The sequence below is a fragment of the Eubalaena glacialis genome, chromosome 16, assembly GCF_028564815.1.
Source record: "Eubalaena glacialis isolate mEubGla1 chromosome 16, mEubGla1.1.hap2.+ XY, whole genome shotgun sequence".
NCBI classification, from domain to species: Eukaryota; Metazoa; Chordata; class Mammalia; order Artiodactyla; family Balaenidae; genus Eubalaena; species Eubalaena glacialis.
The window spans coordinates 10,482,050-10,497,031 of record NC_083731.1 but is presented as its reverse complement, the minus strand read 5'-3'; the positions used below and the strand labels follow the sequence as shown (position 1 = coordinate 10,497,031).

The 14,982-nt window shown below is 42.7% G+C and overlaps 1 protein-coding gene across 3 annotated transcripts in view; it reads left to right on the top strand.

Moving 5' to 3' along the window:
• PCCA (propionyl-CoA carboxylase subunit alpha) overlaps nt 1–14,982 on the top strand; it is a 370,033-nt gene that overhangs the window by 347,376 nt on the left and 7,675 nt on the right. For all 3 annotated transcript variants that reach the window (XM_061170561.1, XM_061170560.1, XM_061170559.1), the window contains one exon: nt 8,316–8,456. In XM_061170561.1, the coding sequence (XP_061026544.1) occupies nt 8,316–8,456 (141 nt within the window). The remainder of the gene's footprint in view (nt 1–8,315; nt 8,457–14,982) is intronic.

Sequence of the window (14,982 nt, the reverse complement as noted above, 5' to 3'; positions counted from 1 at the left end):
TGGAAGGACCCTTGTGATTAAAACACACAATAAGAAAAATTAGGTTAGATTTTTGCATTGTTGACCAACATCCCCTCTCCAGAGGATGTTGTATTTTAGGAACTAGCTGGAGATGTACACAAACTTACTAACTCATTTCATCGAAGGTTTTGATATTAGCCTTAAGTTTTTTTCTGGAAACCTTTCCCTTTTTAGCCAGCATTTTGAAAGGTGAGTTGCTGAAATGGACTTCATGCATTTTTGTTGTTTTATTTTGTTAGAATGTTCCTCCCATCTCTATTTTTGTGATTCTTCCCTCAAACACTGCCCTTAATGAGATTGTTCCTTACTGCCATCGAGGCTCCTTGTGGCGCATTGAAGTTCAAGAACCAACTTAGCAGTTAAAAAATGAAACCTTGAGGCTAGATTGATTCATAAATGTAGTTGGACGTGTTGAAAGTGACACATTATGTCACTGCAGCATATTGACAGTGTCAATTGCATGTCCTTAAACGGCTAACCTAACTGAATGATTTACTTTGTGTTTAACTGCCTTTTTCGATTAAAGGGAGCAAATGCTGAGGAACTGGGACGCAATATCAGAAGCCATATATCTTCTCCTGTTAACACCAGCGTGGCTGACCCACAAGTGAGGGGTGTGTCGGAGTTTTGCTGTAGGCTGGGCTGCTCTGGTTTAAGTGGTCTAAGCAAGTGATTAATGATCAGGAGCGGGCCCTTACCCTGCTTCCAGAGCTTTCCTTCAGTGCGTTTCCATTTCTGTCACCTTGCTGCACGCTTGGGAGGCCTTATGTCAGGGTAGCTCACACTCTTTACTTGCTGGCATTTGTTTCCATTTCAAGGGCCCTTGATGTTTCTTCAGAGTTGCTTTTTTTTTTTTTTTTTTTTAAGTATTATTTAGCATTATGACCCAGACCTTAAACTGTTGACTTTGCAGTTGCAATACAGGTGTTCTGTTGCCCCCAACCAAGGAGCTGCCGGACTTTTCCCCCCAAGTTGCAGAGGTGATAACTTGAACGAGACGTTCTAGTTTCTTGGGACCTTGTTTTATTGTCTTGCACGTTAATATGGTATTTGTATTTCACAAGGCTAAACCGTATATAGTATTTCTTAAATGTGCATTTGCAATAGACGGATATATTAACTGTTACTATCAAGTTGAGAATTTGAACTATTAACTTTACTATAATAAAGTTTTGTTATAACGGTGCTAATTACTAAGCAGCTGAATTTGTGAAAAAGTGCACAGCAGTAATTTGCACCTTGTTGTTGCTTTGCTATTAAAAAAATTGTGAACACATGAGCTTCCGAAGAGCACGTTTATCTATGGATCTTTAACAGCTGGACTTCTTGAGTATAGCATTTGGTGTCTGTATTTGTGCTTCTGAGATGCTCATTTTACCCTGATAAGAGCTGTTGCGTGCTGAATGGGACATTTTAACAAGGAAGGAGCAGCATTTTAAATTATTATGTGCTTTTGTTTATTATTTTTTGCTAGTTTTAGGGAAAAAAAGAAAAAACAAGAATAAAGATCTCCTTTCTCGTTCCTCCCTATCGATGTGAAATCACGAACTGCAGTAGTCGGATTTGAGTGTTTTGGTGATGGCATTACCATTGTTTCAATGGCAGATAAAAATGGTTCTCTTCTGTTGGCTTCACATCCTCAGTAAATGCTTCTACATCATTAAAATCTTATTGAAATGGGAGGGAAGGGGGCAGGGTACAACCTTTAAAAGAATGAGACATAGACATAGGACATGACAAAAACTGGTTAGAACCAACTAGGTCCAAGATGGCAGAAGATTGGACTTCCAGTAAATCCTTAAACCTCATTATATGCTCATCGTAATACATTAGCATGCTAAACCACACGCCCACCAGCACCATGGCAGTTTCGAGGCCCACCATCAAAGATCAAAAAGTGGGCGGTGGCCCACCTCCTGGAAATCTCCGCCCCTTCCCCCGAATAATCCTCCCACTCATTAGCCTATGAAATTACCCAGCCCATAAAAACTAACCACCCCATATTTCGGGGCCTCTCTCCTTCTGAGATGGCCCACGCTCTGTCTGTGGAGTGTTTCTCCCAAGGCCATTCTTGCCTTTTGAGACGGACTGCATTGTGTCTATGGAATGTGTACCTCTCTAAATAAATCCACCTCTCTTTTTTTTTCTTTAACATCTTTATTGGAGTATAGTTGCTTTATTATGTAATAAATCCACTTCTTACCTATCACTTTGTCTCTCACTGAATTCTTTCTGCGATGAGACTTAAAGAACCTGAGCTTCATTAAGTCCTGAGACGAGATGTGTGATCTCAATTAAAAGACCGTGGTTTCAAGTCCCATCTGAGTTGTGCAGTTTCATTTTCACACTCCTAAACCAGCACAGGTTTGTTTTGTATTTTGCTTTGGTCTACAAGAACAACCTCAAGTCTTGGGAAAAACTTATTTTTGCCCTGTGGATGTGTAACAGAGAAACATCTGCTTCAGGTAGTTTCCAAGTGTTACTTAGTAACCGATGATCCAGAAGCCCTGTTAGGGTGCTCCAACTATTTGAAAACTACGCATTCCGTATTTTTATAAGCGTATATTCAGATTAATTCCACCTGCCTCTTATTTGGATTTCTGGCAGCTAGGAACTTTTAAAAGAAATTTGTGTTTTTAAAAAGAAATGCGAAAAATTAAATTTTCTTTCCTGATTCAAGAGTTCTTCTGTACTTTTAAGAGATCCTGTTCATGGGCAGAAAGGAGAGGTTTCAAAGGAACCTCATCTCCATATGGTTTTACTCGATAATCCTTTATCCACCATCTTCAGTCCTCATTCCTTTGCTTTCTTGCCTGTGGCTACATTTCTATCTCTGCATCAATTAGCACAGTGATTTATACAACAAGCAAGCAGTTTAGAGGTAATGGTACACAATTAACATCTCATTCCACCATAAAGGGTATGCTAAATACCCCAGTCATTGCTTTCTCTGCCTGGAATTGAAATAAGTGTTTGTCCTAATTCACATGCTATCTGATGTGAAGTGGGCCTGCTTTGTACTGCACTACACCATTAATCTAATTATAGATAGCTGCAAATGAAGTGCTGTCTGAGCTGGGAGATGGAAGAAAATAGCCTTTTGTCATTTAGCATGACTCTGTGAAGCAAGATCACACTTTACAGGGCAGTACTGCAAAATGGAGATCTCAATAATATTGCTGCCTGTTGCATCTTTTCTAATTACAACAGCATTGTAAACACAACTGGGTGCTGATATAAATAGAGCTGTAGATATGCTGTCATGCGGGTTGTCGGAGAGAGTCCTCCGAGTGCTGCTGGATTAAATGATGCATCCTTGATTGACAGCTACCTTGAGACCGTACCGATGGAGCTGTCACAGCGTTATGCTAACAGGCTGCCCCGGTGACTGCGGCGGTGCCAGGCGCTCTAACTGCTGTCTGTTCATTCCCCCTTCTTCGCCTGGGTGTACCTCCAGCAGGACAGCTCCAGCTTTAATTCTGTGTGCTTTCAGTATTGTTTAGTGAACATTTCTGTTGGTTTGGTTTTGTAGGGCCTGATGCTGAAGTAGAGGGGGAATGTATTTTGCCTGGCTTGGAACCCTCGCTTTGTTCTTCCGCCAGTGTTAATTATGTATCCCACGAAGACTGTAGGAATGGAAAACAAGGTTGAATTACAGTTCTAATTCCACCTAAATGCTTTATATCTTGTGGGGGTTTTTTTTTCCCCCTATTTTTCTGAAACACCGATGTTTTCAAAGATGCATCCTCATTTTTGCATCTAGTCATTTCTGTCACTTTAAAAACATTGACAGTTTACCTCTGGCTCAGAGTCAGGAAAGTAGACTTTTAGAGGAGCATCTGAGTGTTAGCTCTCACTGCCATGTGGTGGAAATGAAGACACAGCTTAAGGGTTAGAGACCCTTGGGGCAGAAGGTGTAAAACTTTGAATGAGAAGAGATCCTTGTATTGGAAGAAATGTTTTTGCCACCTTACTTAGTGAAGGTCGATGTACAGTCTAAGGCCAGTGCTTCAGGATGTTAAGATAATTGATGAAAAGTAATTGACAGTGAAGCTTCATCATTTATCCTTGAGTCCGTGTTGGCTGAGCGGGCCCACAGTCGATGTGAAAAAGCATGAGCAGTGCGTCAGCTGTACATATGTATGCTCCTCATTATGGGGAGAATGACGTAGGGAAGAAAACCAGAGCTGAGCCTACTTTACGAGGAAGGACAGGAGAGGCTCTGAAATCGCGACTGAAAAAATACATAAACAAACTGGACGCCCTCCTCTTGGAGGGGCCCCCAGACCCCTGAGTCTAAAACAAGCACGTGAGCACGTGGGGTGTGTTACACCGCTGGTGGATCTGGAGGCCTTGGGGAGAAGCAGGAATTTAAGCCCCATGAGGAGATGTATGTGCTAAACTAACACGGACACCAGCAGGACGGTGTGTCGTGTGACCATCTGAGGACAGCGTGTCCGCCATGAGGGCTCTTTGCTGCCCGGGGCGCCGAGTGGGGTGTGTGCAGGGCACGGCTGGGCATGCCCACTGGCAGGACGTTTTCGTTAACCAAGTCTGGTTAAAAAGCCATCTCTCCCCCCAGAACCAGGACTGGCCCTCTCCTCCGCCAGCAGCCGCCCGGCTCTGCCCCCCACCTTTTCCCCGTGTTAAGAGCTGTATGCTCATTTTTATAACAATTCCATTGTGTTCCTTTTAATTGTCCATCTCTTACAGTTTTCTTCCTGATCCTTTTTACGTCTGGTATGATCTTTCTCTCTTTCTTTTGAACTTTTTGGGAGAAATTTTCTTCTTAGACATGGTTTTACATTGCAGACACCACAAAATTAATTTGCTTAGGAGCCGGGGCTGGGGTTATTTGAGCAGAGTTGGGTTATTAGCTAAGGCCTCTCCCCCGCCTGTCGGTGCCCTGTGGGTTGAGCAGCTGGAGCCCCGGGGGCACCTTCTCTGCTCCAGCTTACACTGCGAGGTGTGTTTTCAAGAACTGAATAATGTGACTGTGGTTTGGAGAGCACCTCCCTGCACCCCCAGGGTGAGGTTCCATCCTCATGAGCCCGGGAGCAGCTCAGCTTCCGGCCCCCCCCCAGCAAGCAGGCTCGAATCCTGCTTGCTGACCTTTCTCCAGACCTTGCAGAGGGAGAACCTTCTGGCTTCTCCCAGGATTGTGCTTCTCTGTCCCGTCAACGAGCCTTTAACATCTTGGCCTCCCACCCCCAAAACATCGGGTTGGTGGTCTCTCTGCTTGAAAACAATAACAACAACAACTGAAAATCAAAACTCTCCAGGAAAGTTCTGTGGAGCCCATGAGGAATATTCAAATATTTAGCATAAAATCAAAGTCTGCACAGGTCACGGGGCATTTTCCTGAAATCTCTCACCCTGTCGGCTGCTCTGCCCGTGCCCCCTTAGAATTCAGAGGAACCAATAAATAGCAGTTTTGATCATAAGCTCTGAAAGCCCTAGTGTACGTTCTTAAATGACTTCTTTTCTGGGGCATCGAAAAGCTTTTACGGCTCTCACCAGGCAGTTCATTCTGATGGGCCCATATGCTGCTCTCCGCTCAGCTCCCATCCTGGCCTGCGCCCCGTGCCCCGCTGCACCGCCAGCCAAGGGGTTGTTTCCAGAAGCCGTGTTTGTGTGGGCACGCTGAAGGTCAGGACAACATCAAAGGTAGTCTTAAAAAGAGAACCTTCTCTCTGCCGCCTCTCTTTATATTCAGAAAGGTCATGTCTCAGCCAACTATGTGCAACAGGGCCTCTCCTGAGGCACTTACGCCGCTGTTATTTTTTACTTGTGATTACAATAAGTCGCTTATCCCCCAAACAGATTTAAGAACAATAAACAAATACAAAAGGAAAAGGGACATCTCATCAGTAACAAAGACTGCATCTAAAGGCATTGAGTTTTGTGACTCTTTTACATCTCTTTCCAAGCAAAGCAGGAGTCCTACAGAGAAAGGAATCCACAAAGATATGAAAATTATAAAAATAGTAAAAGGATCCAGTTTTAGTCAGGATCTTGTCATTTCTGGGGAGACATGGAGCTTGGGACAGTCTTAGCATTTTATTTATATTAAGGCTTGTTTGTGATATAGCTAAAATTAGTTTTTAAGGGTATATCCACTGTGGTGAAATGTGATAAGTCATATTGTCCTCAGTGTAGAAAGATACTTTCCCTGAGTTCACATTTTGAAGTCAAATTGTGCGAAAAACAAGAAGAAAAAAGATCTGTACGCTCCGGGGAAGACGAGCCAACTGGGCCCAGTGCTGAGCAGTCACGAGGAGGAGCCGCACAGGATGGTGCCAGCCAGAAAAGTGACTTTTTTTGGTTGACCCCGATGCTTCTAGTGATGTTGGATTTTCTTCTCCAAGGCAGACAGAGCACAGATACTAAAACTGTGCAATTTGGTACGATTATATTCTCCCCTCTCCCTGTAGCCCCCCTCCCATAGATTTAATGAAGGACTTTGAGGTACAATTCATCGTTGATAAATAGCCCCTCTGCCCAGAATGTTTATTAGACTGACAGCAGAATGCACTCTCCTTGCTTTTTTCCCTCACCACTTATGACTCAGATGAATTTTAATAGGAGCAAAAAGCTTTTATTTGCACTGTAATTTCACTTAAGGATCATATCCTTCAGAAACTGGCAGACACTTGTACGTCTTGATTGCAAAACACACACTCAGGAGTAAAGAAACATGCAAAAGATGTTATTATTCAACCTGTCACGGTGTCGCAAACCTGCTTGGAACTGAGGCCATCGAAGCTCTTCTGTGGGCCCTCCCGCCACGCCTTTTGAAACAGGCCCCGTAGAGAGCACACTTAAGAGATTTCACCACCCCTGGACAGAGTTAAGGGTGATTCCATTTTGCTTGTGCCTCCCTGCCATCACGATGCCCACAGGAGGCTTTGAGTTACAGCAGCTTTTTCCGAACAAAATGCAGCTGCCTGGATACTGCATCTGTCTCCCCCCAGGGAAATGCACTTTGGTAGAAATTTGAAAATCTTCAGGTGGTGGTTCCAACTTCACCAAGTAACACTTCCTCCGGCCATGTTATTTTGTTTCTGTTTGAACAGAGCAAACTGTGGCTCATGTGTTTATTCACAGAGATCTAGGATTTTTCCCGCCAGGCAGAAATTCCCTTTATTAGAAATGTTCTGTTTGTCTGAACTGCGTTTAATGTACCCCTCATTATTTGAGAGCCACCTACAAAATGTGCCATTAAAGTACTGGGCTGTGCAGATCTTTTTTTTTAATTTATTTTTATTTTAAAAATTTATTTATTTTTGGCTGCGTTGGGTCTTTGCTGTGCATGGGCTTTCTCTAGTTGGGGCGAGCGGGGGCTTCTCATTGTGGTGGCTTCTCTTCGCTGCGGAGCACCGGCTCTAGTCACGCAGGCTTCAGTAGTTGTGGCGCATGGTCTCAGTAGTTGTGGCTTGTGGGCTCTAGAGCGCAGGCTCAGTAGTTGTGGCACACGGGCTTAGTTGCTCCGTGGCATGTGGGATCTTCCCAGACCAGGGCTCGAACCCGCGTCCCCTGCGTTGGCAGGCGGATTCTTAACCACTGCGCCACCAGGGAAGTCCTGCAGATCATGTTTCTTTCAGTGGTTTTAAAATCTAGAATTATTGCCTCTTAGTGCAGAGGATATTCACATTATATTTCATCTCTATCAACTCTAACCATCTTGTTACATTGGAAAGACCACGTAATGTTGTGCCTAAAAAGCTAACTTTTTCAATCGTGAACATAACATTTTATGTCACTGGAAAAAATGTGCATTTTTAAATATTATTTTGCCCAAAATGAACACCAAAACCCTTTGTCTTAACTTACTGATACATAGTCCAGCCGCTGTCTTGGGGGGAGCAGGCAGTTTGACACGGCTGTCTGCTGCCACCTACCGGTGTCTGCTGGCAGCACCCCTTTCTCCCGTGGGCTGGCCCAGCTGCGGAATTTGTGTCAATTGGGATAAGTTTCTAAGTGGTGAAGGGAATACAAGGAAATTCTCACTGTTTTCTTTATAAAGTTTTGAGGTGTTTTTCTTAAAAGATACAGGATGATTACTATTTATCACTAATTAATTACCGGAGTAGTTCTACTTCCAAGAAATTTCGTAAACAACTGGCTCACAACATATGGCAGGAACAAACTAATATATTTTGCTTTTGTGTACAATCATGAAAAACTACTTGACTTGAGAGATGGTGTAATTTAAAAGCTAAAAACTGATTTTGAATGAATGCTACATTTGAGGAAAAGTTCATCATTTAATCTCACTTTCTTTTCCCTTTAAGTACAAGGTGCATATCCTAACCAAACTCGCCGCAGAATTGAACAAATTTATGCTGGAAAAAGCGGCTGAGGACACAAGCAGTATTCTGCGCTCCCCAATGCCTGGCGTGGTGGTGGCCGTCTCTGTCAAGCCTGGGGACCTGGTAAGGACCGTACTTCTGTGTGTGTCTGTGTGTGTGTCTCGGGGCTGTTGCAGACTGAAGCAGGATCTCGTTCTTGAGTCCTACTACCCCACAGAACAGCAGAGGAGCTTCTGTGCATTCTTTGTCCAACAGTTTCACATCTGAGTTAGGTTAGTAACAATATCTCTGAGTGCCTCTCCTCCCAAATGACCGGGGACTGGAATAGAAATAAGGCCAGATTCGTTGTTTTTTTGGCAAATTTAGTGTTCAGGAAGCGTTTCATTTAAAATTTCTGTTTACTCTCTAGCTCTCTGTGGTTTAAGCATCCTTAGAGAAGTCATGCCAAGAAATGATCCCCCGATGGGGGAATTTTTTGCACATATTCTGGAATAAATAGGAAGGGTACTAAGGAAAGTGAATTCCGTAATCTGTATAGTACCAGAGCACTTCCGAAATAAAATTTAGGATCACAGTTTGAATTTTTTCATCTTGACCTTGTGACATCAAGGCATAAATCAAAGCAATGTTAATATTTCCTCGCATGTTCAGTCTCAAGGTAGCATGCTATGGACAAAAGGATACATTCACTGTAGCAGCGCATAGATAGAAATCTATTGATCAGCAGCAAAAGTAAATAGAAGACAAAGATGCAACCAGAAGGTTTCTAGGGAGCGCTTAAGTCCCCACATACATTTTTGTTTATGTGCCGGAAGATAACGTCCAAACATGACAGTCTTTAATGGATGATACGGTGATTCCATTTTGTATTTCACTTATGTCACAGGAGTTTATATATTTTCCTATAAATACTACATTAAAACTGCCTCTGTATTTCTTTATTAACGTAAGTAAAATAACGTTGAGGAAAACTCATGTAGTTGGTTGGCATTAGCTTCTAGAAAAGTACTTACAGTCGATGAATATTAAGAAAAAATGATCAGTTTCAGTTGTTTAAATGATTAGCCCTGAAACTGATATGTGAAGTTGGAAAACTGACTCAACAGTTGCTTTACCTGATGATATAGAAACGGAACAACTACCAGCTTTTCTAGAAGAGCATAAAAGAGGTTCAGGAGCTGTGAATTGTCAGGCTTACTTTGAAAGCATTGACATTGCTGGAAGAAAACACTCATTAAGATTGTCAAACACGCTAGTGTTAAGGATTTGGGAGAGGCGATGCTTAATGAAGATTCTGTGTTGAATGTCGGGGAAGGGTTTGTCTTGTATCTCTTGGTTCTGAAGGATTAGGGCCCTGAGAAGACAGCCCCTTGGCCTTGACGTTAAGAATGTCTACACTCACTACATTACCAGAGCAGTCAGGACAATCTCTTAGTGACTAGAAGTGTAGGTTGGTAAACAGCGGGAGGGGTTTTTGTTGTTTTTTCCATTTTCCTCCTTAAGCTTATTCTGGAAGCCACAGAGGCTGTGTACAGCCATCCTGAGCTTGTCGGTCCTAACTGTGTGGCTTTAATTATAAAATCACATTTGTGCTTAGAAAAAGAAAAATATACATTTCACTGAAATCCTCACTTTTGCAACACCTGAGTCAGACACCTGAGAGGAGGGAGGAGGAGGGGGTGGCAGCCCCTGCTGGGAGCTCGAGGGGGCTGTTCAGGCTGTCGGCTCCCCTCCCCGGAGAGCAGGGGGCCTGCAGCCTCCTTGTTGCCAGCAGCTGCTCCAGATACCAAAAGGGCTGAGCCTTCGTACTTTCCGTTTCCTGGTTAATAAGTTAACGTGGGAAAGCTAGGCATTTTGGTGAAATGGAACAGTGTGGTGTGTTAGTCCTTGGTTCATGGGGGGAGCTCAGATATTGGAAACCACCACTGATAATTAAACGTGGGTATTCAAGACTGGTTTGATTTGAGAAGGAACTGGGGCCTCTATTTTATGTATTTCTCTAAAGTCAGAGCACACCGTGGGGGGTTGGGGGGCGGGTTGCTGAACCGCCTCCTGGTCTCCGGGTCCCCTTCCTTGTAAATAAATGCTCTGCACACGCATGTGCCTGGGCTGGTCACGGAAGGCCTGCTTTCATTCCTCTCTCCAGCTTCCAGTGCCACTTTTGGTCCTGGCAGAACTTCCTTCCATATTCTGTACCATTGTGTTTTGATAAGACAGTATTTTCCCTTGAGTTATTATTTGTGAAAAGTGTCCCAAACTGCTAATAGCTAAACCAAAAGCAGGGGGTGGGATGTTTAATCGTCGGCTCTTATAACAACTTCTAGAGTTAAATCTGCCTTGTGTAATTAAAACACTCGAAAATTTCCTTGGACCTAAGGCACGGCACATACTTGAGGCCATTATAAGAAAATAACACTTGTAGCTTTTAAGTTTTTCGGTTTAAGATTATTTTAACACTGTAGGGCGTGTTGTCTTGTCCTTAGCAATAACACTAGCTGAGCCAGGTTCCACTCTTATCAGTAGGAGGATAACGGAATCAGTCATCTCTGTGTATTTTCAAGGAAAACAAGGACCAAAAACACAGCTAAGGGCCTGCAAGTATTCTATTTTTCTTTGTAATGTTATTTTTTATAGTTTAAATCCCAGTTATCTGTAATTTTTATATTTAGCATAAGTAAAACTCGACAAATCTTACAATGGTGAGCCTGGCAATAACCTGCTCCACGGAAGTGTCATAGACAATAAAGGACAGATCTGCTCTGCGAAGTAAATAGCGTTAACAGAGCTTAAGAAGCTCAGGACGAAATAATCCGAGGTGGCCATTTGGAATCGGTCAGTGTGCTCAGAGAGCTTTGTGGGGAGAGGTCCCCCTCCCTCTCAGCTCAGAAGCTGGGTTTTACTCTAAGTGCTTGTTTCAGGTTCACCCAGCAAACATCGCTAATACTTTTTCAGTGTCTGTTGCCTGCTATTTAACATTAAATGTGGTAGGAAAATCATTTCTGAAATGATTGTATAATAACCTTTTTGAGTATGTCGGGAGGGGATGCCAGTTCATAAGCAGTAAAATGCATACAAGCATGCAAACCAGAAAGAAATGACGTCGGAGTGGATTGAGAACATCTAGAATCACACATGTAATTCAGGAAACAGTTGCCAAGAATGACTTTTATATGCCTTTCCTATGTGCCTTTTTTGTCTGCCTTCTGAAAATATTTTTACAATAACTGATTTTCATTTCAGTTTGAAAAATACCTATTTTTCTGTACATTTAATATCATAAACCAGGGGCACTTCTATAATCAAAGTTAGCATTTAAAAAATAACGTGTATTAAGTTTTTAAACTTCTATCTTTATGATTCCTTGAACAAAAATATTAAAAATATATATTCTTTCAGAATAATGCTGAATACATTTTTTTCCCCAGCATTAGACTTACAGCTGCTGAGTTTGTGGCACAATTTTCGTTTTGACTTTGATATCAGAAACAAAACAAAAAATAAAAATGAGGCAACCCGTGGGGATATTTTAATATTGCATTTAATTAAGATGGTTTCTAGTTACGTTTAGATTCTGCAATCATCTCAGCTTTGCATCAGAAATATTCATCTTACTTAATAACATCACAAATTAAGTGAGACATGAACCAGAAGCAGGCTGTATACCCGTTTACATTTCCTTCTTTCTTAATTATTGTATTGTGAGTTATTAGTTTGTAAGACCAGGTAAAATAATAGATGGATATTAAGTACCTGTTGCTGCTTTTTCTTACCACTTAGTCCGTTTGATATTAGTAAGACAGAATTTGGAGTATTTTTGCGGGGCTAAGATGAGGAAGATCTGCTTGATGAAGGAATTGACCTTTAGCAGAAGGGTAATTAGCTGTTCGAGATTGCTGTTCTCATGAACAATGTCTTAGGCAAAAGTGGTATATACTATAAAAGTGCACCAAGGAGAACAGACACTGTGTAATGATTTCTGGGAGAACCACCCAGATTTCGCCCTGATTGATATTCCTCCGTGCACGTGCTCCTTTGGGGAGAGGCCTCCAGGCAGGGGGACACCACTGCTCTGGAGACACAGGTGCCCTGTTTCAGAGAACGATATTCACACCTGCCCTTTGTCCCTAAACCATCTGTAACTGAGCTTACAGCTGATGTAGGGGAAATTGAGAATAAACTTGGCATGAGACCTTTCTTTTCATTTCTGGAAGAAGCAGGATTTGAAGCCTCCCTTGCCCTTAGGTCTTCCCCATGGGAAGGGCCGGGTGGGGCCTTCCTGACGTGCTTGTCTGGCAGTGACCCGTGGGCTTCACGTGGCCCAGTATCGGTAGCTGCATCTTTCCCTGGCAGAGGTCCTGGCTCGGCTGTTTGATAGATTTTCCAGTTTCTGGATGCCTTGATTTACACTCGTGAAGTAATTGCAGTGATTAAATTTCCATATTTTATAGCAGTGGTTATTCAAATGGTTTATTTGACAAGGTGCCAGTTTTTCACCCACACCTCAGATTGTATTCCAAAGCAGGTATATAGCTTCATGCATTCATTATGTAACATTTTTAAACTTTAAGTTATGAAATATTACAAACATACAGAAAGTTGTAGAGAATAATACAAGTTCTCATATGCTCTCTGCTCACCTTTACCATATTTGCTTCAAATTTTATTTAACAATAAAACATTGCTTATACGGTGAACTTGCCCCGTGGCCTCTCCCCAGGAGAATTCCTGTCCTGCCCTCTTCAGAGGTAATGGCTATCCTGAATTTGGCCTTTTTATCTTTTCCAGATGACATTTATTTTTGAATGTTATGATTAATTTTTGTTGGTGGTAACAATTTGGGAATTTTTACAGTTTAACTTAATGATAATTATCAATATAAGATAAAATATTTTTATAGATCAATCAATAAATATTGTAGGCAAGTCTTCTACAAGTTTGGCATTTGATTTTATTTTTGAAGGGAGGATCTACTTGGAATTAGAGGGTATGTTATCTTTGTTTTAAACACTGTTGAAGATGACAGTCCCCAGCCTTAACAAGATTCAAAATATCTCCTCTCACCTTTTTGCTAAAAAAAAAAAAAAAAAAAAAATTAATAAATTAAAAAAATCATTATTTCACTGAGTCCTTTAAAGCAGCCTACTTCACAGAGGTCGAGGATCCAGACTGATTTGTTAAAGGTACAATAAATGATATCAGTTTTAACTGGTTCTCTTTGTAACTTAGAGGTTCTGGCTCCAGTTTTGAGCTAACTTAGAGGGTGGTAGGGAGTAGTAATTTTCTTCATTTTAAGGAATTTTCGGAAAAACTGGGCTCGTTTTATACTGGCCGCCCCTCTCCCCGTGTTCTCTCCCCGTGTTCTCTCCCCGAGCCTCTCGGCTCCCGGCTCCCGGCTCTGACGCCCAGTGCACATCCAGGGAGGAAGCCCCGGGGGGCGGGGCGGGGCGCGGCTGAGGAGGCCCCTGCGGCACCCTCCTGAGTGAGTCGCTGGTGATCAGACCCGTTCAGGGAGGCCTTAGGCCGCGGATGAGGGGCTTGGCAGCGTTTCTGTCACCTGCCCTCTCTTTTCTTTGTAATTCGATGATGGTTCCTTCCATCACTGCTTACATACTGCCCTGTCTCCCGGGGTCTCTTCTCCCACCCTCTTTACACGAAGCTCTTGGGATGGGAACGCATGTTTCTTCTTAGGAAGTATCAGGGGATATTAACCAGCCTATCGTACCGGCTCAGGAAGAGGAAGTTATTATACTCAGATCCTCGCCAGTGCCTTTCAACCAAATCCGAGGTGCCTTTTCCTTGTGGCTGTTAACTGCGTCTTTCTTCAGATCTAAGGGCCTTAAAATGCATTGCATTCAGGCACCTGTGTTCTAAGTAGCACAACCTTAAAAAACGTAATTGAAGGATTTTCACTTGTGTGGAGTCGGCAGCAGGGTTGATATTGATCCCTGCTTTCGGGTGGCCGGCGCAGCAGAAGGGGAGACTGCGGCGGGCCGCTGCACCCTCCGAGCCTTCTGTCTAATCTGGCAGAAAACACAGAATGTAGGACAACAAAAGGAGGCTCCTTTTTCCATAAAAATTCTTCCTCCCACCCACCCCTCTTCCCCAAAAAAGGGGACTTAATTTTTCAGCTGCACAGTGATTTGGTGCTCACTCTTGCATTGAAACAGTTGCTGTCTGAACAGGCAGGAAACAGTTCTCTTTTAATTGCTGAAATCATTCGGAAGTGCTTCATGCCCGGCTTCTATACAGCAGATGCTGTGCATTAATTGGCCTGTGTAGAAGTGACCCAGGGTTCCTTGCAGTGGGCCCAATTTTAGGCAGAGGGTTTAAATAGCTTATTTATTATTTTGTATAATCTGGCGTACATTATGTGCTCCTGCACGTGTCGTATTTCATGGTCTGCAGTTTCTAATGTCATGTGGGTTTCAAAACCTGTGTTTCTCTGGTAATGTACTAGCAGCAGGTAAGCTCAAAATACCATCCATCAGGAGCTAATTTTTTATCCAGATACTCCAATGACTGATGAACCTGTCTTTTGTATGAATGTTTAGCACAGTAGAAAGCCATATGCCACTGGCACCGTTTCCTATGCATCCTTTACAGTTGCTAGAGAGTAGGCTTATGGGGGAAAAACCCTCCATGCCGTTTA